At 39.0% G+C, this 26,219-nt stretch overlaps 1 protein-coding gene across 6 annotated transcripts in view; it reads right to left on the bottom strand.

The window, feature by feature from the left end:
- Window positions 1-26,006, bottom strand: part of ANKRD17 (ankyrin repeat domain 17) — a 187,593-nt gene extending 161,587 nt beyond the window's left edge. For 4 of the 6 annotated variants that reach the window (XM_051820220.3, XM_051820223.3, XM_051820224.3 and 1 more), the window contains exon 1: window positions 25,414-26,000. In XM_051820220.3, the coding sequence (XP_051676180.2) occupies window positions 25,414-25,827 (414 nt within the window). In that variant the 5' untranslated portion in view covers window positions 25,828-26,000. Of the gene's footprint in view, window positions 1-25,413 lie in introns of all 6 variants that reach the window. The other 2 variants (XM_051820219.3, XM_089302645.1) reach the window with 2 other exon arrangements.
- Between the last annotated feature and the right edge of the window lie 213 nt (window positions 26,007-26,219).

Genomic DNA, 26,219 nt, shown 5'->3' with positions numbered 1-26,219 from the left:
ATACCGGGTTCCAGTTCCTCCTCCTCTACTTTCAATCTAGCTTCCTACTGATGCACACTCCTTCGTGGCAGCAGATTATGGCTCAAGGACTTGGGTCCCTGTCACCCACGTATGAAACCGAGACTGTGTTCCTTGCTCCTGTCTTTGACCTGGCCCAGCCCTGGCTGTTGCAGGAATTTAGGAAGTCAATCAGCATGATGGGAGATCTCTCTCTTTCCATCTATTTCTGCTCCTCTTTCTGTTTCTCTGCCTTTCAAATAAATGAAATAAGTAAAAACTTAAAAACTTTAAAAATTCTTCTAATGTAAAATAAATAAATATAAAACACTACTCACAGTTTCATATTATTGGTGCAAACCTTAGAACAGGTTGGATTTAAAAGGATGGTACCCAGGGGCCAGCACTGTGGCAATAGTGCATGGCAGTTCAATTCCCGGCTGCTCCACTTCCAATCTGGCTCCCTACTAATGCACCTAGGAAAGAAGCAGAAGACGGCCCAAGTGCTTGAGCCTCTGCTCTCACGTGAGAGACCCGGAAGAAGCTCCTAACTCCTGGCATCAGTCTGGCCCAGCTCTGGTAGTTGTAGCCATTTGAGGAATGAACCAGCAAATAGAAAATCTCTCTCTGTCTCTCCCTCTCTCTCTGTAAATCTGCCTTTCAAACAAAATAAATTAATTTAACAAAAAAAGGATGTTACCTGAACTCACCCAATAGAATTTAACTTATCCATACTGGTCTTATAGAAGTTTTATTTTGGCATTTCCTGAACGGCAACAACATAAGTTTTAAATAATCACTAGTTCATTTGGAATATATAACAATGAAACTAACAAACACTGTAAATTGTTTTTCAATTTTTAAATAAACTTTCTCTTTAAATAATAAAAAAGGAAGACACTGGAATGACAGTGCAAGAGGACTACAAAATACTCATAGTTTGTAGGCTTTGCTCTAATAGTGGAAGGAGATGTTCAAGTCCAAAGACAGCCTAGACTCAACTAATGAGATTTCAGATGGCAGTACTACTCCTATCTTTTTCATGAAAGTGCTTTTACTTCTTTACTAGAAATCTGGAATGGGGAAAAGGAAAGAAAATCAAGTATTTTTATACTCAGAAGTAGTGGGGAGAAAAAAAACTTAAACGACCACTGGCTAGTAAATAAAAAAATATAAAATCATTTTATTAGGCACAGAACCCTACCACAGATATTATTTATCAAATAATAAGAAACTGCTTAATACAAACCACTGATTTTAGTATGTAGACCATCAGCTTCTACAAGTTCAATACAAAAAAAGATGAACATATTGAATAGATACAATCCAGTCTACCGTGGGAAAAGATGAGACTATGAAACAACTAAGTCAATTGATTAACCTGCCATAAACCCATATAAATTTGAATTAAATGTAAAAAATAAGAAGCACAATAGCAAGAAGGTGGAAAAAAACCAAATACCCCCTATATTCATCAACAGATGAATATATAAAGAAAATGTGTTATATACAATGGAATATTATTCAGTCTTAAAAAGGAAATCCTGTCACACATTAGAGTATGGATGAACCTTAAGAATTTTATGTCAATTTAAAATAAGACAGTTACAAAAGACAAATGCTGCATGACTTCCACTTTTTGTTACCTAAAAAGTAGACAAATTAATAGAAAAAGAAGTAGAACAGTAGGTACCAGGGGCTTAGGGGAAAGAGAAACTTGGTATTGTTATTTAGTAGGTACAGAGTTTTAGCTTCATAAGATGAAAAAGTTTTGGTGATTTATTGCACAACAATATAGTTAACACTATTGAGTTGAACACTTAAAAATGGTTAAAATGGTAGACATTACACTGTTCATCATTTGAAAAATTAAGTCATTTTAAAAATGAGGCATGTACTATATTACCTAAGCCATTTTTAAAAATTACTAAGCAACAAAGGGATCAAATGAAGCACTTGATAAGCTCCTTTCTAACACCTCAGCAGCAAATAGGGTCAAAAATAAAACATGAGCTACACAAACACACACTGTATCTTTTTTTTTTTAAAGATTTATTTATTTATTTGAAAGTCACAGTTACACAGAGAAAGGAGGAGAGGCAGAGAGAGAGAGAGAGATAGAGAGAGAGAGAGAGAGAGAGAGAGAGGTCTTCGATCTGATCTGCTGGTTCACTCCCCAAATGGCTACAATGACTGGAGCTGGGCAGATCCAAAGCCAGGAAGCTTCTTCCGGGTCTCCCACACAGATGCAGGGGCACAAGGACTTGGGCCATCTTCCACTGCCTTCCCAGGCCATAGAGAGCTGGACTGATTGGAAACGGAGCAGCCGGGACTCAAACCAGCACCCATATGGGATGCTGGCACTGCAGGCTGCAGCTTTATCCACTACACCATAGCACTGGCCCCATAAATTACATCTTTAGAACATCCACCAGGCATGCATGTGGTTCAGTGGAAAAGTCAGAGCTTCAGATGCCTGCATCCCACATCAGAGTAGCTGACTCAGGTCTTGGTTATCCTGCTTCTAACTCAGCTTCCTACTAATGTGTACCATGGAGGCAGCAGATTATTATGGTCCAAGTACTTGGATTCTTGCCATCCACATGGAAGACCTGAATTGAGTCCTGGGCTCCTGGCTTCATCCTGGCCCAGCCCTGGCTGTTGTGGATACTCAGAGAGTGAAACAGGAAATGCAAGATCTTTCTCCATCTGTCTCTTTTTCCTCTCTCTGCCTTTCAAATAAAATGAAAATAAATATAAGATTTTTAAAGTCATATCTTTTTAAGAATGACATAAGAAAAGAAACTGTTACAGTTTCTTCCAATACAACCTGACATCAAAGGGATAATTTTCACAGAAAATATAAATCATTAATAAAATCAAATCTAATATTATTAAATAATTCTACATCATACCAAGTATTGCAAAGACATTTTGATATTAGGTAGTATATGACTGCAATATAAATAGATGAGGGGATAGGGGAAGAAATCCTAATTTCAACAGATGTCAATGTTATATATGATAAAACTTGGTACGTTATTTATGATAAAACCCAGTGAGCTAAGAGATATACTAAAATGACATAAATTAAGGATATTTGTGTTATACCTAACAAAGATGATCTTCACTGTCACTGACATTCAACAATATTAAGAGCCATAAGAGAAGAAAAACACAACCTATAATTATTGAAAAAAAGACACCTAAATCACTTACTAGAGTCAATATAACCATTTAGTCAGAATATTCAGAAGAATAAACTGACAACATAAAAATTCAGTTCAGTGGCCATACAAGATCAAAATACAAAAATTAATAGGTTACTATACTCTAAGAATAACCAATTGGAAAGTGTAATGGAAAAAAAAAGATACTATTTACAACAGCAATGAGAACTACAATGAATTCCACAAGAAATGTGCTAAAACTATATGGAAACTATAAAACTTTATTAAAGACAGATGAGAGCCTGAAAAAAAATAGAGGCATGTCAAATTTCTAAAGACGATATTAGGTATTATATATTTGCTTCTCCCCAAATTAATTCAAATTTCAATGTAGATCCAATGCAGTTTTGTAAAAAGTCACTCTAAAGCACATCTGACAAGTTAAATATACTCTAAAACTCTTGATAAAGAAGATCAATGAGGGAGAACTCCCTTCCAGGATATCAAAACATGGTAACTAACATATTAGGCTGAATCATATGAAATCACAGAGATTTAATGACTACTGACTTACAAAAAAATAATTTCATAAGGTCCAACTAGTAATAACTAAAACTGATATGGACAAATAAACACATGACTTAAGAATTTGGGAATCCGGGCCGGCATCGCGGCTCACTAGGCTAATCCTCCGCCTTGTGGCGCTGGCACACGGGGTTCTACTCCTAGTCGGGGCGCCGGATTCTGTCCTGGTTGCCCCTTTTCCAGGCCAGCTCTCTGCTACGGCCAGGGAGTGCAGTGGAGGATGGCCCAAGTACTTGGGCTCTGCACCCCATGGGAGACCAGGGTAAGTACCTGGCTCCTGCCATCGGATCAGCGCGGTGCGCCAGCCGCAGCGCACTGGCCGCGGCGGCCATTGGAGGGTGAACCAACAGCAAAGGAGGACCTTTGTTTCTCTCTCTCACTGTCCACTCTGCCTGTCAAAAAAAAAAAAAGAAGAAGAATTTGGGGATCCTAAATACTTAACTTTCTCCAGCTCACCCTCATCCACAAACTCCTTTCAAAAAGGTTTAAAAAAAAAAAAAAGGTATAAGGGTACACTAAACTATTTAATACCAATGAAGTTTGTATAAAAACCAACAGCACTATTCTTCTCTGGGCCTGTCCCCCATTCATTCAATTTATCATGTTACAGACAGAAAATTGAATAAGAGATAGAAGAGATGGTGGGAGTTTCCTCCAGCAATCCAACAACACTGGACACTGAAGGTTATCTAAAGTGGAAACCTAAAGAATAGGAAAGAACAAAGAGCAGGGGGAAAAACCTCCTAGGAAAAAAGCAAAAAGGCCCCAGGCCAAGCCAGTCAATCCGTATATGTTAAGAACAGAAAGGTCAGTGTGACTAGAAGACAATGAAAGAACTGAAAGGGTGTAAAAACAAGCAGGAGCCAAACAAAGAACTGTAGGCCAGTTAGGAGTTTGAAATTCATTCTAAGAGCAGTGAGAAGGCAAATGATGATTTACATTTCAGAAAGATTAGCCTCATATGATGCACAAAGAATAATGAAATTTGGTAAGAAAGGTAACTATATCATATTATGGGCTACTACAAAGTCCAAAAAGAGGATTTGCATTGTGGTACAGTAGTTTGGGATGCAACCTGGGACACTGGCATCCCATATTAGCACTGGTTTGTGTCTGGGCTGTTCCACTTCCTGTCCAGCTCCCTGGCAGCATGCCTAAAAAAGCAGCAGAAGGCAGCACAAGTAGTTGGGCCCCTTCCACCACGTGGGAGAACTAAATAGAGTCCCAGGCTCCTGTTTTTGGCCTGGCCCAGCTCTGGCCATTGTGGCCATTTGGAGGGTGTACCAGCCAATGGAAGATCTCTTTTTTTCTCCCTCTCTCTGTCTTTCCCTCTTTCTCTTTAACTCTGCTTATCAAATAAATAATAAAATAAATATTTTAAAGTCCAAGTAAGATAATAGTTGGGACTAATTTCCACAAATGGTAGTAGAAATGGGAAGTGGAAAGATTCAAAGTAAACTTACGAGGTGTTTATGTTTAAGACTCTTGCAGCCGGCGCCGAGGCTCACTAGGCTAATCCTCCGCCTGTGCCGCCAGCACACTGGGTTCTACTCCCAGTCGGGGCGCCAGATTCTGTCCTGGTTGCCCCTCTTCCAGGCCAGCTCTCTGCTGTGGCCAGGGAGTGCAGTGGAGGATGGCCCAAGTGCTTGGGCCCTGCACCCCATGGGAGACCAGGGTAAGTACCTGGCTCCTGCCATCGGATCAGTGCGCCATTGGAGGGTGAACCAAGGGCAAAGGAAGACCTTTCTCTCTGTCTCTCTCTCTCTCACTGTCCACTCTGTCAAAAAAAAAAAAAAAAAAAAAAAAAAAGACTCTTTTGCCTTTCCACTTTCCCACAATACCTTTTTGGTAAGAGAAACCCTCTTTCTTTGGGAAACCATTCCAAGAGGTTCAGGCAGAAATCAGCTGGCTGTTTTTCTTTTAGAGATGTGAGTAAATGAACAGAAGCTATAACAATGCTAATATTCTCTGTGAGCCGATCACAGTGCTCAGATCACCTACAAGTTTTCACCTCCTGTCCCATAAAAGCAAACCCCTTCACTTTAGCGCATACTTGTTTTTCAGGATGAAGTTCAATTAAGGGAGTGCTCAATAGGGACTAGTTTAAAAGATTTTACTTTATTAAGGAAAAAAATAAATAGCAGGTTCCACCGGTTGATTCTGGTAGTAATGTTTCATAGTTTATAGTCTCATGTTGTAATTTCTCATTTGGCATTCTCCGCATCTGGTAAAACATGAAACTGAGGTGTGGCTTACAACTAAAACCTAGTCTGTAAAGTGCTTCATACATGTGTTTAAGATTTACCTGTGTAGGTGACCATCACGTACCTCACATCTCACATAAATGGTATGAACTACAGAAAAATTAATCTTAGGTTAAGGGCAAGAAATAGTCATGTTTCTACTTATTTTCAGGTTTCTGCACCCAGGTTTTCCTGGAAGGAGCTGTCCCTTAATGAATAAGCTTCCACCATGTTCTTTCTCTCCATTACTCTTAGAGGTGTTACTACAAGAGTACCACGATTGTTTTCTGGACATAATCTTTTTTGTTAATGCTTTTTAGGATTTTTATTAATACAAAGAGAACAGATTTCAAGTATTTCACAGGTACAGTTCTAAGAAGATAACCATATCCCTCCCTCAATCCTCTTCCTTCCTCTTATTTTCTTTGATTTTTGCAAAGACATACTTTCAATCTACTCTATAATCCACAGGCTTAATTCACTACTAACCATAATAGAATCACCTCTTAATCCACCTCCTACACGAGATGGAAAAACATAACATATCCTTGAAAAAGGATCTTTTCCTAGTGACAGTGACTGGTTCAACAATGGGGACATGACCCAAGCTACTCTAGCAAGATTATTTCAGGAACCAGGAATGACTTTTCTCTTCTATTCGTCATAAAGACAATATAATCCTGTAACTTTATCAGTATAAAAAGTTAATTATCCCTCAGTTTCCATAACTTTCCTTCTTCTTTCACATTAGACCACTTCTCTACAATTTTTATGTGGGTATATGGTAACCCTGCAAGAGATTTAAGTTCTAGGTGTGGCCATAGATAACTAACTTCTGGCCAGTGAGATATAACAGGCAACTCATTGGTCAATTCCTTAAAAGTGACCTATTTGTGCTAATTTTTCTGGTTTTGCATTCTGAAACTCTAAGTTTACCAGGATTGTCATAATCAAAAACCACAGGCTGGTGACTTAAAAAAACAAGCATTTATTTTCTTCGAATTCTGGAGAATGTCAACAGATTTTGTTTCTACTGAGATTTCTCTCTTTGGCTTGTACATGGCCACCTTTTCTGTATTCTCACATGGCCTCTGAGTGCATCCTGGTGTGTCTACATCTAAATTTCCTCTTAAGGACACCAGTAAAGACTGGATTAGGGCCCATTCATCTGACTTATTTACCTTTTTAATGTTTCATCCCCAAATATAGTCACATTGTGAGGTACCTGGTGTTAGGGCTTCAGCATGTGAATATTGGGGGTATACAATTCAGACCCCATAACAGGCTGAAACATGGATATGATGCGGGTTAGCTAGCTTAACCCTTATAGATGAAGTCAATATTTGAAGAGGAATTCCCCAATAAAAACTTCTGTGATGATGAAAACATTCTATATATGCACTAACACACAGTACTATTTAAATTAACTATAATTTAACAAAACTTCAAATTTCAATCCTCAGATGCACTATCAATGTTTCAAAGGCTCATTAGTTACACGTGGTTAGTGGCTACATTATAGGACAGCCCCGGCTTTAGAAATGGTGGAGCAGTAAGATAGCAGGAACTGACTTTGAGGTCTTTGAACAACCTGAAGGAATAGCCCTGGGATTACCACATAAGAGAAAGCAACCAATACCTTGACAGAACACATGAGTTTTGAAGTCTCTTTGCTTCACTACCCATTGTATATCATAATAATATAGTAATTTAGAAGTGAGCTGCTTCGGTAACAATTCCTAAGAATTCTGGTAAGGCTCAGAGGACACGTAGCAAGAAAACAGACCTCAGGCTTGAGAGTTAATGACTCCTGTTACACAGCTGGGAAACATTTCGTGCAATTCTTGCCTTTTAATGACAAGGAGGTCATTCACATGCCCAATAAGCCAGTAGCTCTGAGAAAAACAGTTCGGAAAACTCAAGAACACTGATGTGTGTTGGCTATTTAAAGATCAACCAGAAAAAACTTGGCTACAAACAAGGCAGTTTGCAAGCAGAGACAGAAATGACTTAATTTTCAGCAGCAAACCTCAACATAGAAGAGTCCAGTAATTTGGGGTCTTTTAGGGTAGAAAAGGCAGCAACTTCTACATAGCAAAATAACAGGAGATAACTTGTCACCTCAAGAGCTTTTTGCCAGATAGTAACAAAGATCTGGGTAAGTGTACTGCTTTCCTATCTGTCCTGGTTTTGTTATTGTTGTTATTTGTCCTTTTTTAAATAGAGTACGATGTATTTCAACACATGTATACAGCATGAACTGCATGAACTGATCAAATCATGTCATTAGCATTTCCATTTCCTTAGTATTTCTTTACAACTAGAACATACCAACTCCTCTCTTCTAGTTCTTTATAAAATACATAATACATTTACTGTGAACTATGTGAAGTAACTTCAAAGTGTTTGTGGACAAATGGAATTAAAAGATAACTTTATTTTGGTGCAAAAATTCATGTATAATTTTTCATAACACATTTTTTCATGAGCTACTTTAAGTCCCCTGTGTGCACACATTTCAAAAAATTTTTGCACCAAAACAAACTTATCCCTTAATTTTATTTTCCACACGCTTTTAGAAGTACCCACATATTGAGCCCACTGTGCTGTCAACACTAGAACTTATTTCTTCTGTGTTTTGGTGCCCATTATCTAACATCCTTCTTTCCTTCCTCCTCTTCACCCTTCCCAGTCTCTAGCAATCACTTTTCTACATACAAATTGACTTTTTTTTTTTTAAGCTTCCATATGTATGAAAGACAACATGCAGTATTTGTGTTGGCTGAATTTACTTAATTTAACAAAATAACTTCTGGATCCATCTATTTTCCTGGAAATGTCATGGTCATAATTTCATTCTTTTTATGATTAATATTCTACTGAGTACATCTACCATACTTTCTTTATCCACTCATCCATCAACGGACACCTAGGTTGACTCCATATCTTAGGTACCGTGAATAGTCCTGAAACAAACATGGAAACAGGTATCTCTGATGTGATTTCATTTGCTTACACATATTTTTTTCATTTGCATCTAGAAATGGAATAACTGGATTATACGTAAATCTATCTTTAGTCTTTCAGGGAACCTCCATACTATAATGGCTGTACTAACTCACATTTCTAAACAGTGTATAAGGATTCCCTTTTCTCCACATCCTCACTAACATTTCTTATTTTCTGCCTTTTGGATAATAGCCATTCTAACTGGTATGAAATGATATTTTATTGCAGTTTTGATTTACATGTCCTGATGGTTAATGATAGGGCACATCAAAAAACCTGTGGAGAATGAAATCAAAGAGTTATTTTGGGGGGCTAGTGTTGTGGCCTGGTGGGTTAAGCCACTGCTTGCAAAGCCAGCATTCCATACTGGAACACCTCGGCTGCTCCATTTCCCATCCAGCTTCCTGCTACCTGCTAATGTGCCTGGGAAAGCATCAGAAGATGGCCTAAGTACTTGGGACACTGCCACTCATATGGGAGACCCAAATGGAGTTCTGGACTCCTGGCTTCAGTCTGTCCCAGCTCCAGCTCTGTGACCATTTGAGGAGCAAATCAGCACATGAAAGCTTTCTTTCTCTGTCCTCCTTTCAAATAAATGTTGCTCTGTTTTGTTTTTTAAAACATAGGTGTATTTTGTGCAGAAGTCTTTGAAATGCATGTTTATGAGGAGGTCTTCAAAAACATATGTATTATGAAAAACCTATACATGGATTTCAAAAAAATTTTGCACCAAAATAAACTTACCTAGATTCCACTTTCCATGAACTTTTTTAAGTCTCTATGTACTGAGCATTTGCATCTTGAGATCATTTGCCTAATTTTTAATTGGATTATTTTTTGTTGAGGTTTTAGTTCCTCATACATTCTAAATATTTATCCTTATAAGATGAATAGTTGGTAAATATTTCCTTCCATTTTGTAGGTTGTCTCTTCACTGTATTGTTTCACTGCATAAAAATTTCTTTGATACAATCCTATTTGTCTATTTTTGCTTTTGCTGCCTGAGCTTTGACAGTCTTATAAAAAAAAAGAATTTCCTATACCAATGTCTTAAACTGTTTCCTTTATGTTTTCTTCTAGCAGTTTCATAGTTTCATTGTGCTGGTTTCTAATGTGTCAACTTGGTTAGGCTAAACTAAGAAAGGAGAGGATTAAAGCTATTTTATACCATACAAGTATCTTCTCTCAATTATTCAATGTAATGTTAATCGAGGTATTGCAAGGGGGGGGATTTGCAGATGTCATTCAAGTCCCTAATCTGCCAATTTTAAATTAGAGAAATCATCCTCAGTGAGCTCTTCAAATAGATGTGGTTTGGGGGCAGGCACTGTGACAGACTGGGTTATACCATCACCTGCGATACTAGCATTCCATATGGGCACCAGTTCAAGGCTCAGTTGCTCCACTTCCAATCCAGCTCCCCACTCATGTGCCTGGGAAAGCAGGGTCCCTGCATCCACATGGGAATTCCACAAGTAGCTCCTGGCTCCTGGCTTTGGCCTGGCCCGGCCCTGGCTGTTGTGGCCATTTGGGTAGTGAACCAGTGGATGGAAGATTTTCTCTAACTCTTTCAAGTATATAAATCTTAGAAAAAAAAAACAAACAAACAACAACAACAACAACAACAAAACCGTGGTTTTTCCTGGTATATAGACTCCAAACAGCAGCTGAGTCTACAATTTTCTCTTTGCTGGATTTTCCTCTCTTGGTTGCCTATAGAGAACAGCTTGAGCCTTCATTTGCAGGTTCAGCCCTGCCTACCACCTTCACTTCCCAACCTGCTGGCCATATACATTTCAGACTTGCTTAGTCAGCCCACATAACCATATGAGCCACGTCTATAGAATAAACTATTTGTTATACAGAAATTTCCTAATTTACTTATTTGATTAAACCATTCCTGAAATATCATCCGAATTTCAGATATCTTCAAGGTGGCCTGGAAACATAAAGAAGGGAAAAACAGGCCTAGCATGCAGACCAGTAACTAAGAAAATTAGGAGGCTTCAAAAATTCAAGACTAACAGAGATCTTTTGCTACAGTTCATGTCCCAGGGTTTGGATTTAAAGAAAATAGAATAGAAATCTATGAAGTTTTTGAAAGAGTTTGGTCATCAAACTACATTATTAACAAATAAAATTTATGATTTAAACTTTAAGTAATCTTGCAGGCCTGAATCTATTCCAACTGGTGGGGGCTACAAAAATTGTACAACTTCTAGTATATCACACTTCCCAATATTTATTATTTTCAATGTGACCAAGGAAGATAACAAGAAATCACCTAAAGAACAAAGCCAAGGACTTACAGATCAGTCAAAGGAACATTTCTCCCACAGAATAAAATTAATGTAACCAAGGCACTTACACAGTGGCCAGGCAGTTATCTTAACTTCCGCCCAGAAGGATTTCATTACTAATATGGATCAATGACTGCTGTGTACTTCCCATTCTTCCCCTCTCTAAAAGAGCCTTTATTATGATAATATTCCTACTCCACACTATACAATGGATTGGATCAAAGAGGAGTCTTTCTTATTTTAAAAGTTCTACACTGAATTAAGAAAAAGGCCTAATGTAGATGTCTTTTACACCGAGTTATAAATAGTAGCTCATGGGACTCTGACATATTCTTATGAGGAAAGAGAAGATCAGGTGTTAGAAGACAGGTTTATACAAATGTTGGATAGCGGGCTGACACTGTGGCGTACTGAGAAAAGCCATCGCCTGCAGAGCCGGCATCCCATATGGGCACTGGTTTAAGTCCTGGCTACTCCACTTCTGATTCAGCTTTCTGCTATGGCCTAGGAAAGCAGTGGAAGATGGCCCAGGTGACGGCCTGGGTCTTTGGGCCCCTGCACCCGCGTGGGAGACCCAGAGGAAGCTCCTGGCTACTGATCAGCACAGCTCTGGCCATTGAGGCCAATTGCAGAGTGAACCAGCGGATGAAAGACTCTCTCTCTGCTTCTCCTCTCTGTGTGTTAACTCTGACTTTCAAATAAATAAATAAATCTTAAAAAAAAAAAAAAAAAAAAAAAAAAGGCCGGCACCGCGGCTCAATAGGCTAATCCTCCACCTAGCGGCGCTGGCACACCGGGTTCTAGTCCCGGTCGGGGTGCCAGATTCTGTCCCGGTTGCCCCTCTTCCAGGCCAGCTCTCTGCTGTGGCCAGGGAGTGCAGCGGAGGATGGCCCAAGTACTTGGGCCCTGCACCCCATGGGAGACCAGGATAAGTACCTGGCTCCTGCCACCAGGAAAAAAAAAAAAAAAAGTTGGGTAGCCAAAAGGGTAAGCCAAATACTCAGGAAGAAAACTTTATATAATGGAGAAGTAAACCTGGACAACAGATATATGATGGCATAAGACAAGACAAAATCACCTGACAAAGTGAGACTAGATACATGGCAGAAAAGGACACAGGACCACAGGACTAAGCAACGAGGTACTAAAATAATCAAGGACATGCGTGTTGCAGGGAAGAGGGAGAGAAGACCAACAAAGAGCAGCAAGACAGAAACAGGAGAACATGATACTATGTAAGGAGAAAGCAAAGCACTTTCCAAGAAGGACTGGTCAATGATATTGTAAAGAATAGAAAATAGATACAACAACTAAATATTATATACACATATATAAAAGATCTGTATATCCCTGGAAACAAAGTGCAGAAGTATCAAAATAAAGTTTATACTAGGGTGAAGAAGGTCTCCACAGATCATGAAAAAATAATAGGGGGAGGGCACTTAGTCTAGAGGTTAACATGCCTGTATCCCATATCAGAGTTCATACCTGAGTGTCACACTTTGCTCCTCTCCTAACTCCAACTTCTTGCTAATTCAGAACCTGGGAGGTAGGGGTGATGGGTCAGTGATTGGGTTCCTCCCACCCATGTGAGACCTGGATTGAGTTCCTGGCTCCTGACTTCTGCCTGACCCAGTCCTCGTTGTTCTGGTCATTTGGGAAGTGAACCAGTAGATAGGACTGCAGGTTCTCACTTCTTCTCTCTCTGCTTTTCAAATAAATAATTTTTTTTTAAAATGTATTCAATGTCACTAATAATCAAGAAAATGAAAAGCATTTTCTGTTTAACAAGCTAAGAAAATTGGTAGTATCTGGGAAAAAACATTCTTATACATTACTAATCAAAGTTAAAACCTGGGAGTATTTATTAAATTTAATATGTGCCTACAGCGTGGTCCAGCAATTCCTTTTCTGGGGTCTATCCAAAAGGAGTATTTTTATATTCAAAAATAGCCATAAAAGAATACTTTCACTTTAGCATTATAACTGTAGTAGCAACAGTAACAAAAATAATCAAAATGTCTACCAACATAAAAGGTCAAATAAATAACATTCTTAAGTAAATAAGATTATAAATATTCTTAACATGGGACATTCATAGGCAAATGAGAACAATGTGAAAAATCCTCATTCACCATGAAAGTCCTCTTCACCATGAAAGATGCTACTGCATTTGATATATATCAAGCTGTTAGCATCATGTACTCTATGAAGGCGATAAAAATCCATACATACTCGAAGAATTTTTTACATGCATGAATGAGTTAATTTTTATAATTAAGTATACAATCATTATCTAAGACTCATCTCACAAACGACATATCTGAAGAATGCTCATCAATGAAACTTTTAGCAGGCAAAATTATTAAATGACAGCTCTGTTCTTCCTGATAATTTGATTGATGTACATCAAGGAAAAACAAGAAGGCAGATTACATAATGATAATTTTGGAAAGCAGGATTATACAATTTTTGTATAGTTCTATACACCTTTGTGATTCTGTCAAAGTTTCTATAAATACATATGCTTCTACAAATAAGTATGTTTATTTATATGAAGCACTATAAAAATCCAATTAAGAGATATTTTTCACTGTATATTGTCCTATAAATCAATTTCCCAAATTTTAACAGATTTCTACCTATCGTAATCACAAGCATACTAATATAGATACCTCCTTTTTTTACTATAAAACCTTCAGGATAAAATTAGAATGGATGACTCTTCAGTGTAATTTAGTTGTCAAGGGCACTCTGGGAAAATGTCACATATAGATCTCATCTTAAAAAGAATCACTGAGTATTCCAAGAGGTAGTTATAAAAGAGATATAATATAAACTCTACCTTACTAGTATTCAAAACAGAAACAAAAAGATCTTTATAATCAGGAATCAATTCTAAAGGCACACATTTAAGCTAACAAAGATTTCCAAATAAAGTAATTAGAAAGGATTAAAATAATCTTTCAGTTTTAAATTATTAGTTTTAGTTCAGCAAGATTTTTATGAGCAACTTGATATGTTATCCCTCTTAGTATTTTTTTTGTTTGTTCTACTTAATACTTTTGGTTGAATACTGTAATCAATACACAATTCTTCTTAAGTGCTGAAACTTAACTGAAAAGTGATTGCTGTTAAATAATCACAATGATAGGACTAAGAACCAAAGGGATCACATAAACAAGAATAGTGTCTGCAAATACTAGCTGATAGAATCAAAAAGGGAGAGAATGATCCAACATGGGAAGCGAGATACACAGCAGACCCATAGAATGGCAGATGTCCTAACCAGCACTCTGGCCTCAGAAGCAGCCCTTAAGGCATGCGGATCCGGCTGAAAAGCCCATGAGAGTATTTCAGGCATGGAAAGCCAAGACACTCTGGGGGGGGGGGGGGGGGGGACCTAAATGAAAGATCTCCGCAAGTGAGATCCCAGTGGAAAGAACGTGTCATCAAAGAAGGAGGTACCTTTCTCTGAAGGGAGGAGAGAACTTCCACTTTGACCATGGCCTTGTCTAAAAATGATCAGAGTCAGTGAACTCAGGGGGCTTCCATAGCCTTGGCAGCTCATGACAAGAGCCTAGGGTGATTACTGAGGCCATAAACAAGAGTGTCAATTTGTTAAGTCAACACCAGGAGTCACTGTGCACTTACTCCTCATGTAGGATCTCTGTCCTTAGTGTGCTGTACATTGAGATTTAATGCTAGAACTAGTACTCAAACAGTATTTTTCACTTTATGTTTCTGTGTGGGAGCAAACTGTTGAAATCTTTACTTAATGTATGCTAAACTGATCTTCTGTATATAAAGAGAATCGAAAATGAATCTTGATGTGAATGGAGGGGAGAGGGAGTGGGAAAGGGGAGGGTTGCGGGTGGGAGGGACGTTATGGGGGGGAAGCCATTGTAATCCATAAGCTGTACTTTGGAAATTTATATTCATTAAATAAAAGTTTTAAAAAAATTTTCAACTATGAAAAAAATAAATAAAACATTATATATATAAAAAATAAATAAATTTTATGAATCTATGAATCTAGAAATAATGTCTCATTTCTTCAAATGCCTCATAATCCCTAGATGATTTTTCTAGATCTTAAATATCTGTTAATTTTTTAAAAAGATTTATTTATTTCAAAGGCAGAGGAAGAGACACAGAGAGAGAGAGAGCTTCCATCTACCAGTTCACTCCCCAAATGGTCATAACAGCCAAGTCTGAGCCTGGCTCATACCAGGAACTCCATCCTTGTTTCAAACATGGATGGCAGGGGCAAATAAATTTAATTAGAAGACTATGCTTACAGTGATAATTATCTTCTAAAAATCACATAGAGAAAATGAAAATTTTTTAAAGATTTATTTATTTACTTGAGAGAGTTACACAGAGAGATGACAGGCAGAGAGAGAGAGATAGATTGATCCTCCATCTGCTGGTTCACTCCCCAGATGGCCGCAACGGCTGGAGCTGCGCCTATCTGAAGTCAGAAGCCAGGAGCTTCCTTTGGGTCTTCCACGTGGGTGCAGGGGCCCAAGGACTTGGGCCATCTCCTGCTGCTTTCCCAGGCCATAGCAGAGAGCTGGATCGGAAGTGGAGCAACCAGGACTGGCCCCATATGGGATGCCAGTGCTTCAGGCCAGGGCATTAACCCACTGCGCCACAGCGCAGGCCCCGAGAAAATGAATTCTAACACTGCTAAGCTTCTACAGAAGAAGGTTTTACTAGCGACAAAATATAAATTCACTTAAACTAATATACATTTAACACATATAGCTTGATTTAAAATATAGGATTTTTCATCTCCACGGAGAATGATATGGGTGAAACTATTAAATACTGAAATCAGCCACACATACAAGATTCTCAACAAATGTTAGGTAAAAGAATTCCTACTCTTCATCCTGCACTATTAAGAGCCTCACTAGAAGCTTTGCAACATGACTATTTTCAATACTAATTCCATACAGAAAAGGAAACAATCAATAATAGCCAAAAGCTGAACTGGAAATGGAGCTGGTACAACACAAACAAGAGGACTTCTTTTTCTTCTCAGTTTTGAGATTCAGAGTGACAGAAAAGAGGGAAAAGAAAATAGATGTTTATTTATTCCAAACTAAAAACTACAAAACCAATCTTTCTACAGATTCCTTTGAAATAACTTCATTCAAATGCCTTTAAACTAATTAAGGACAAAATATGAGAAAAAATTTATACCAATAATTAATTTTTGGATAGGATTTTCTTCATACTTTTTCTGCCTGCTCCTTTCTCTTTTTATTGGGGGTGGGGATGGTGGAAGAGATTGGATAAAATGAAAGGTTAAATTAGAACACCTAATAATCTTCTTGGGATGATTATGGTTATCTCCAACATCTTATTTAAACTCAGCCAATATTATGCTACCCTTTTACCAAAAGCACAAAGTATTTCAGATCATTTACCCAAAATAGTCCAATTTTTACCCTTACCTCATAAAACCCTATTTAACATTTTCCAATTTATTCTCAATTATCCCATCAGTACAATTCACTATGATCCATTTGCCTGCTTTGAGAAAGATCCACTACATAACAAAATTTATTATTAAGAGAAAAAAACATTAAATGGCTTTTGACTCTCTGAGCACCACCATGGTGTTTGCCAAGAACAAGCAACTCACAAAAGGCAGCAAAATGGGAGTCAAGAAGTTGTTGATTCATTTTCTAAGAATGACTGATAGTATGTGAAAGTACCTGCCATGTTCAAAACCAGAAATACTGGAAAATCACTAGTCATGAGGATTCAAGGAAACAAAATTCCATCTGATGGCCTCCAGGGCCATGTGTTTGACATGAGTCTCACTGGTTAGCAGAATGAAGTTTCATTTAGAAAATGTAAGCTAATTATTAAGAATATTCAGGGTAAAAATAACCCAACTTCTATGGCCTGGATCTTACCTGTGACAAAATGTGCTCCATGGTCAAAAAATGGCAGTCCAATACAGAGCTCAGGACCATGTTATCTGCTTTGCTCTGTGCTGGTTTTACAAAAAAAAATTAAAAATTAAAAAATAAATAAAAAACCTCAACAATCACATATGGACAATTTCCCAAGCTCAGCACCAACAGGCCTATCATTCTGGAAGACAATGATGGAAATCATGACCCAAGGAGGTGCAAACAGATGACTTGAAATAAGTGGTCAATAAATTAACTTCAGATAGCAATAGAAAAGACATAGAAAAGATTTGCCAATCTATTTAACCTCTCCAAGAAGCCCAAGTAGCTCCAGAAAAACCATGGGGACAAGATAAAGGCTAAAGTAGAACAATCAGATGAATATGAACTACCAGTACAAGAACGTGTTTATGTTTAACACTTAGACTTCAATAGTGACAAATAAATGGCGGTGAAAGAAACACTAAGTAACACTAGCTCCAACAGGAATTCTTAAAAGTACTCTATCCTTACATATTTTCTTCCTCATTCTCCCGGATCTCTAGTTACATTCACATGTAAACTTAAAATGCTGACCTTCATATAACATTTATGAGTTTTCTAGATGATGGACAGCAATGTAAGTTACACTTTCAATAATTAGGTCTATATTAATTTTGAGAAAATAAAACTCAAGATCTTATTCAAAATTAAAAAGCCAAATTATAAATAACAATAAAGTGATACCTATATTGCTGCACAATTCTACTTCCCCTCACAAATAAAAAATTTCTAAAGGCAAATATTAAAAGTTAAACCCTGTAAGTTAGGAAGGGCATTTGCTTCTGGGTAGCAAACACATGAACATAACTCTGCCAGAGGTAAGGTTTACGTGATTAGAAATGCACTCATAATTACCAGATTTGTTTTTTTTTCAAAAGATGAAAGTTCAAAGTACTTAGGAATGGCATAGGTTACTGTGGATGTTGGTGCCTATTATTGGTCCTAACAAATATATATCAGCAGGGCCAGTGCTGTGGTGTAGTGGGCAAAGCCACCGCCTGCAATGCCGGCATCCCATATGGATGCCGGTTCAAGTCCCAGCTGTTCCACTTCCAATCCAGCTCTCTGCTATGGCCTAAGAAAGCAGTGGAAGATGGCCCAAGTCCTTGGGCCCCTGCACCCATGTGGGAGACCCGAAGAAGCTCCTGGCTTCAGATTGGCACAGCTCTGGACATTGCAGCTATCTGGGGAGTGAACTGGCAGATAGAATATACCCCTCTCTATGCCTCTGCCTATATATATATATATATATATATCATATATATATATCATATATATCACATATATATCATATATATGATATATATAGTAGGCACTACTTCACACACCACTGTGAAGTGAAAACTCCTTTTCACCCTTGGTTGAACATGAAAAAATTAAAAGCATCCACATTTACATATTTTAAACCCACTAAACTAAAAATTCAGAATAAACTGTCATCATAAAAGCTACTGTACCTCCTCAAGGACATAAAAATTACCTAGTCAATTGTGTGGCATACTCAGATGCTAGTAGAAGCAATCTAACAAACAGCCTAGTGAATTTCTAGAGTCAAAATGTATTGCTCTAGATTATTCAACACTGAAATTTTCATAACAGTAACTCCAATTAGGTGGCTGAGGTTAGTAGCAACGAGATTAAATGAAAACTGGGGTCTAAAACATCTTTCTTGAGTACAGTGTAAATAGCTTGAATAAACTGTTACATTAAGGTGTGAGATCCCAAATAATTCAGACTAAGTGGCAAATAAGGAAATATTTATGAAATACTCTTACTTCATAGATCAGAAAATTTAGTAGAAGATAGTAAGACTTTCATAATACATAATGTACAACAAGGTAGGAAACATAATTTAAGAGAAAAGAGAATAGGTATTAGGGTAGTTAGCAGACAGATCAATCTTGGATCTACTGCTTTATAAATAAGCCTCTTTCCTACATTACATTCTTAGAAGCAGTTTGAAACTCTAAAGAATCCAAATAAATGGCTTCTAGATTCCCTACTACCTCTTTATTGAGAATGTTTCAAAATAACACAACGAGAGGTAGAGAGGAACAGGCCCTAGACTTCCCCAAGTATCCAATGAAACTTCACACACATAATATGATAAAAAAAAAATTTAAGTATCCTCAACAAAATCCTGTGTTTAATTTCTAAGAATTAACAGCCTATTTAGACCCCAAGTTAACAACCCTATTTTAAAGAAAAAAAGTTTCTTTAGTTTACTTTGAAGAGTAAGAATCTTAAAAGGCAAGGGAAAAGCAAAAGGTTGCCTTTAGAGAGTAGTTTTCATTATTAAGTTTTCATTTTGTTAAGAATTATTAACTCTACATGGCAGGAATATAGATACATTTATCTGTACTTTTTTTGTGAAAAGGTAAGAAAAGCTTGGAACAGACTTGTTTTCAATGCTTGCCCTGCTTCCAAAAAGTCTCTTCCTCTATACAATCTGAATTTGTATCAATATTATCTAAAAGGCCAACATCAGAGATGCAGTACTAAAAACATCATACAACATAACAGAACACATTGATAAATAAATGAACGAACAGGTTCTGAATCAAATATATCCAGGTTAAATTCTATTCTTGGGGCTGGTACTGTGGCACAGGGGTTTAAGCCGCCGCCTGCAGTGCAGGCATCCCACGTGGGCACCGGTTCGAGACCTGGCTGCTGCACTTCCAATCCAGCTCTCTGCTATGGCCTGGAAAAGCAGTGGGAGATGGTCCAAGTCCTTGGGCCCCTGCACCTGTGTGGGAGACCCAGAAGAAGCTACTGACTCCTGGCTTCGGATCCACACAGCTGCAGCCGTTGTGGCCAACTGAGCAGTGAACCAGTGGTTGGAAGACCTCCCTCTGTGTGTGTGTAATTCTGCCTTTCAAATAAATAAATAAATCTTTTAAAAAAAATCCTATTCTGACACTAGCTATGTGACCCTGATAAAGTTACTTAAAACCTTCTAAACCAGTTATCTTTGCCTATAAAATGTCTCCTCCAAACCTCCCAATATTTATATACTTATGAAATGCACCACACCTTATTCAGGGTATACATTTAACAATTTAACATCACTCTCACACCTCCATAAACCTGTATTTATTCACTGGTGCATTTTTAAATCAATGTGTCTGAAATGGTTTTATTCACTATTGTTCATCCAGTACAGTATGATACCCAGCATATAGTCAGGGAACACCAAACATTTGTTGGAGTGGAGTAAACATGGCAGTGCTTGCCTCATAGGGTTATGATGAAAATAACTAAGAATACATGAAATTTGTAGTAACTCACTTAACTAATAAAAATGCTACAGTAGGATCTACTATTATTCACCATTCTCATACGAGGAAATAAAGGTAGAGAGAAATTAAGTAACTTGCCCAATTAAGGTCACAAAGTAAATGATGGATCAAGGGTTTGAAATCAGGCTCTAGAGTCCATGCTCTTAATCATTACCTAGCCTTCATCTCAGTAGGCACTAAATAAATATTAATTTTTATTATGTTTTTTAAATCTCAATATAGGAGCAGGCATTTGGCCTAGAGTTTAAGAAAGTGGGTCAGGGCATCTGTGACCCTAACAGTGCCTTGGTTCAATTATTGGCTCTGACTCCTGATTCTAGCTTCTTGGGAGGCAGCAGTTGATAACGTCAGTGGTTGGGTTCCTGCCACTCATGCGGAAGACCTGGACTGAGATAGCAGCTCTTGTCTTCAGCAGTGCCCAGTCCTGGCCCTTGTGCACATTTGGGGAGTGAACAAGTGGATTGGGCTTCTCTCTTTCTCTGTCTCAGCCTCTTTCTCTCCCTCAAAAATTTAAAAAAATAGTAATAATTTAAATTTTAAATTTAAATCTTTCTAGGAGGCTGAAGGCACTTACCACATATTCAACCATCAACGCCTATTAGTGTAAACTGTCTTTCCTCCTAATACCTATAGAAGATCACCAACGTTAAGAGAATTAAGAAATAAATATAAATTTCAGCTGTTCAGAGGCCCTGGCTCCAAGAAAAGGAGGAATAAATTCCATTATTTCTCTTGCTTTCCTGAATGAATTCTGAATACTCCCTAAGTACCAGTTATTCATTGTTTCATTAAGAAAACAATGAATTCAATGTTTCATTAAGAAACATTGAAAATGTTTCTTAATCAGTACTATGCTTAAGCAAGATAGAAAACAAGATAATTACAATTAAGACAGAACTACTGCTTCAAAGATCTTAACATCTAGCTTACAAATACCACTACTCAATTAAGAGATGAAACCCAGAAACAAGCAACTTTCTCTGGACTAATTTAGGATCCTAAGAATTAAACCAGAACATAGCATTTTTCATTAAGGAAAAAAAAAAAAAAAAAAAGGCTGGGAAGTGTTCTTCAAGAAACAATCTAATTCTGAAATAATTTTTCCTTCTTCCTCATTCTCAACCCTACCTCTTCTGTCTATAAACAGATTCTCCCCAGCTTCACAAATCCTTTCAAACACTAAGTCAGTACTAATTTACCAGCTTCCCTTGTCTAAAATTTCTTCACTAGGTTTCAATCTTTACAGGTACAGAACACCCAAAAAGTAAATGGATCAACTCCTACTGTCTTTATACTTTATGCATCTTCAACAAAAATGTCACTCTTAAACTTTTAATAGTAAATTCCCACCCTTGAATTCTGCTTTAGAAAGAATTGACATCATTCAATTATATTAAAAATGCATTTAATAGAATGCAATGTTATTTCTGAAGTGAAGCATAAACTCCTGCAATCTCAACGCTTTTAATTTAATTAATTTAGTTCACTAATTTGAAAAGAAGTGTTAAGGAAATTCATTTCTATTTTCCATATGGGACAGTTATCCACTGAAAGCCAAGAAAATTGTGCAGTTTCAAATTTAGACCTAAAGGTTTTTGTCTCCAACAGATGGGGAAAAAGAGAGAATAGAGCTCTTGATCTTTTGTTTCCAGGTATATCCAGAGTTATAAAAATTACTTGAAACATGATTATCCTATTCTGAAATCCTTTAGGAGAAATTCAGTTCACAATAGCCTAGTCTAGTAAGAATTATACTTTAGTTCTTTAATATTAATATAAAACTGTTATTTAAATTAATTCTCCTTTCCTTCCATTTTTTTCTCTTTCAGCAGATACAGAGAATATCTACTTAACATTTCTTCACTGCAAATCTACACATTTTTTTTCCATTAAATTATATTTGGGGATGGCATTCTGGCACAGCAGGTTAAGAGGCCACCTGCAAAGCTGGCATCCCATATGATCACTGGTTAGAGTCCTGGCTGCTCTGCTTCCCAACTAGCTCTCTGATAATCCACCTGAGACAGCAGCAGAAGATGGCCCAAGTGCTTGTGCCCCTGCCACTGTAGCCATTTGGGGAGTGAACCAGCAGAAGGAAGTGCTCACGCTTGTTTGCACTCTCTAACAGGCCTCTCAAATACATAATGAAATTAGTTTTTTTTTAAAAATTGATTATTAAAAATTATCAATTTTTAGGTTAAGTATTGCAAACTATCATCTTTCATATTCTTAACTTTTGTGTAACTTTTACTGCAAGGATAAATTCAGGATCACGATATTCACTTTTTTTTAACTGGGGAGCCTACAACAGGATGAATTAGAAAAAGAACTTAAATTCTGTGATTTTAGGCGTAAGGCTTTCTACCACTAGGAAGTTCACCTTCTGCTGACTCATCAGGAAAATAGTAATTAAAAGAGAAACACTGCACAACTTGTAAATTGAGCCTAGAGTGTACAGTAAGCATGAGGTTTATTTTCTTTACTTTGGTCAAAAGTTAGAGACCAGTGCAGAGACAAACTGTACTGCTTTCTATCTACTCATTCCTCATAGAGTTCCTGTATAGATCTTTTTTAATAGTTGCTTTTTCTAACACTTTTCCTGACTCATCTTCATGATAAATGACAAACATTGTTTATATGACTATGCAGGAGACAGAATAAAGGCACATTAAAGAACAAAAAAGTAACACTCCTCTAATTGGTCGGCCATTACTATTTTCCAAGGAGAATAAACCTGACCCACAAAATTAACATACCTATAGGCTTATGGTCATCCTTCACAATTGAAGGAATTATGAAAAGTTTCATTTATTGGGCCACATTCCAAAGGACTAAACTACTTAGGTATGTAGAGACTGCAGAAAAATATTCCAGCAAATATTATTCAATTATCATGATCTTGCTCCAAACCAGAGCTTGAAATTTCGGTGAATTTAAGATCTTTTTGAAATACTGGTATTTTGCCCACACCTGCAGCATTGAGTTATCTTGTAATTCAGTGCCTATACTTTTTAGAGGGGTCAAGAGGGAAATCTAAGAAAATAAATTATCATTAAAAGGTGTACTGGCCTAAGACAACAGAGAACTTTGATTTCTACTTTTGCTACTACCTGCTATGATTCCACTTCTTCTAAGATTCGTTTTCCTCCTTTTCAAAATATAGAAGTTGGGCTAGACTATTTCTAAAATGTTTCCCACCTCTGAGAAGAATCATACAATGGAAGGATCCTAAGTCCCATATAGATTTAACTGGAGATAAGGATCTCATCACAACTTTCTCATCATTGTGTCAAGTGCAGCCTGAACATACTCTCCTCAACTATCCAATTAGGCCAATCAAAATCTATCAATACAAACCTATCCTCAGAATACAACAGGCTGAACAATGTAACAGCAGTCAGGTCCATTTTTTTGGTATACATAATTCAACTCTTACATCTCTACCTATATAACTTCATTCAGTCTGAGGTAAAATAGAATCTAGTCTTCTAACAGGCAAGCCTCAAAAACCCTTTAAAGGATTATTTGTCTATTCAAACAGAATTCAGATGCAATAAGTGCAACTTTCAGAAAATCAGCCTTGTACTAAGATAAGTTCTATGTGCGAGAGAATACAAGGAAAGTGGTATTTCCAGATAATTCAGTTGTTCTTAGAACTAAGTTTATAATCAGTCTTTAATGCTATTTTCCTCTGCTGTCTCTAAGTTGCAATTTCTTTCTCCAGATCAAGGTTTTTCTAGTTTCCATTTCATGTAGGAGACAAGAGAACTGAAAAAGAACTGCTAACTCGTAAGGCTAACTCTTAGTTGTCTGTCTGTACAGTGTGCTTTACTGAGCTTTTGCGTTCTAAGGCTTTCTTGGAGGAATAAAGTCCTGCAACGCCGCCTGTCTGTGGACCCAGGAAAAAAAATATGAACTGTTATTATGAAACCAGATCACTAGGACAAATCAAGACGCCTTCCTATTCCAACTCACCATTACCAAGCCTGGCTCCAAAGCAGACCGGCTTGGCTGTCTATCCCATATTATTTGGGAAACAACAGCCCCTAGCTTAATTCTTTCTCCATTAAGGAGGTATTTGAAAATGGATAGGTATGTATATGTGAGAAATAGTTTTCATCCACTCAGTTGCTCATAAATATATGTGGATATAAGAACGGTTCATCCAAAATCCCTGAGATATCGAGAAAGTGAAGGTTACTTCGGCAGTCACCATAGTTATAAAAAAAAAAAAAAAACTGCTGCAGAACAGTATGGAAAAGTACAGGTTCTCACGTGTCTCTCACATACACAAATACTTAGCTCTTGAGTCCCTTACAACCTTACCTCCACTCCTCCCCTCCTCTGCACCCCTCCATCTCACAACTGGGAGAAAGGTATCAACCCCCTGCTGGCTCCCAAGAGACTCATCTACCTATTATCTTACCCCTCCCGTTTTGGTCCCGCCCCCGCCCCGGGAATGAGCTGGCCCTACTGGCCCCAGCGGAGCCCCCACCCCCACCCCACCCCCCACCCCGCCCGGGTGTGCAAATCAAGAATCAATTCCCTCCATCCTTCCCCGTGGGAACCATCCCACGATAACACGCTGTTCCCCAACTCTGTGGACTCCGGGTCCCTCCCACCCCCACGTGTCAGCCACCCTCACCCCCCCCCCCCCGCAACGCTCCCACACTTCACGATTCAGGCCCTGAAAAGCAAGCGGGCAGTCGAAAGCTTGGTCCCTAACCGAAATCGCCCCTCTGGACTCGGCCCCACCGCCAGTCCCCTCCCACCTTCGGCCCCTATCCTTTAAGGTCCCTTCCTCCCTCCATCCTGGGAACCCAGGCCCTTGCCTCAGAAACCTCCTCTTCCTCGTCGTCGTCGTCCTCTTCTTCCTCGCTGTTGTTGCTGCTGGTGCCGCCGCCGCCACCTCCTCCTCCGCCGCCGCCGCCTCCACCGCCGCCGCTGTTGTCGCTGTCGCTGCTGCTTTCGCTGCTGCTGGGGGGTCGGCAAGTCCGGTTCCGCTTGGCCTTGTGGTGTTGCTGCTGCGGCGGCTTCTTCTTCAGGAGCAGGTCGCAGACTCGCACCATCCCACGAGGAGACGAGGCCGAGCGAACCCCACTGCCGCCGCCGACGCCGCCGCCGACCTCCGCCGCCGCCGCCGCCGCCGCCACGGGGGGGCCCGCCACAGCCGCCACCGCCGGGGGGCTCCCTTCTCCCTCCGCCGCCGCCGCCGCCGCCGCCACCGGAACCGTCGCCTTCTCCATCCCCAGGGAAAGAGGGAGGGCGCGGACGGGGGAGGGGCGTGGGGGCTACGCTCTACCGCGACTTCGGCCGCACCGGGGCCGACACAGCACTCGGTGCCGCCTCCGCCGCCACCGCCTCGGTCACCTCTACTGCCGCCGCCGCCGCCGCCGCTCCGCCAGCTCTCACCTCGTCTCGCGATACTAAGGGCGGGGAGCCTGACGATGGGAGGGAGGGAAAGGGAGGGAGCGTGAGGGAGCAAGGAGGGGGAGGTGAGGCGCCGAGGGAGACGGGGAGACCTAGAGAAGGAGAGACTGAGAAGACGCGGGGGAAGTGTTCTCAGGGCGCCTGCCGAAGGCGGGCGGCGGGGACGGAGGGGGAGCCGCGGTTACTGCCGGAGCGCTCGCGAACGCCC

The sequence above is a fragment of the Oryctolagus cuniculus genome, chromosome 8, assembly GCF_051225735.1.
Source record: "Oryctolagus cuniculus isolate XC-2025 breed Fujian yellow rabbit chromosome 8, ASM5122573v1, whole genome shotgun sequence".
NCBI classification, from domain to species: Eukaryota; Metazoa; Chordata; class Mammalia; order Lagomorpha; family Leporidae; genus Oryctolagus; species Oryctolagus cuniculus.
This window is presented reverse-complemented; position numbering and strand designations above follow the sequence as displayed.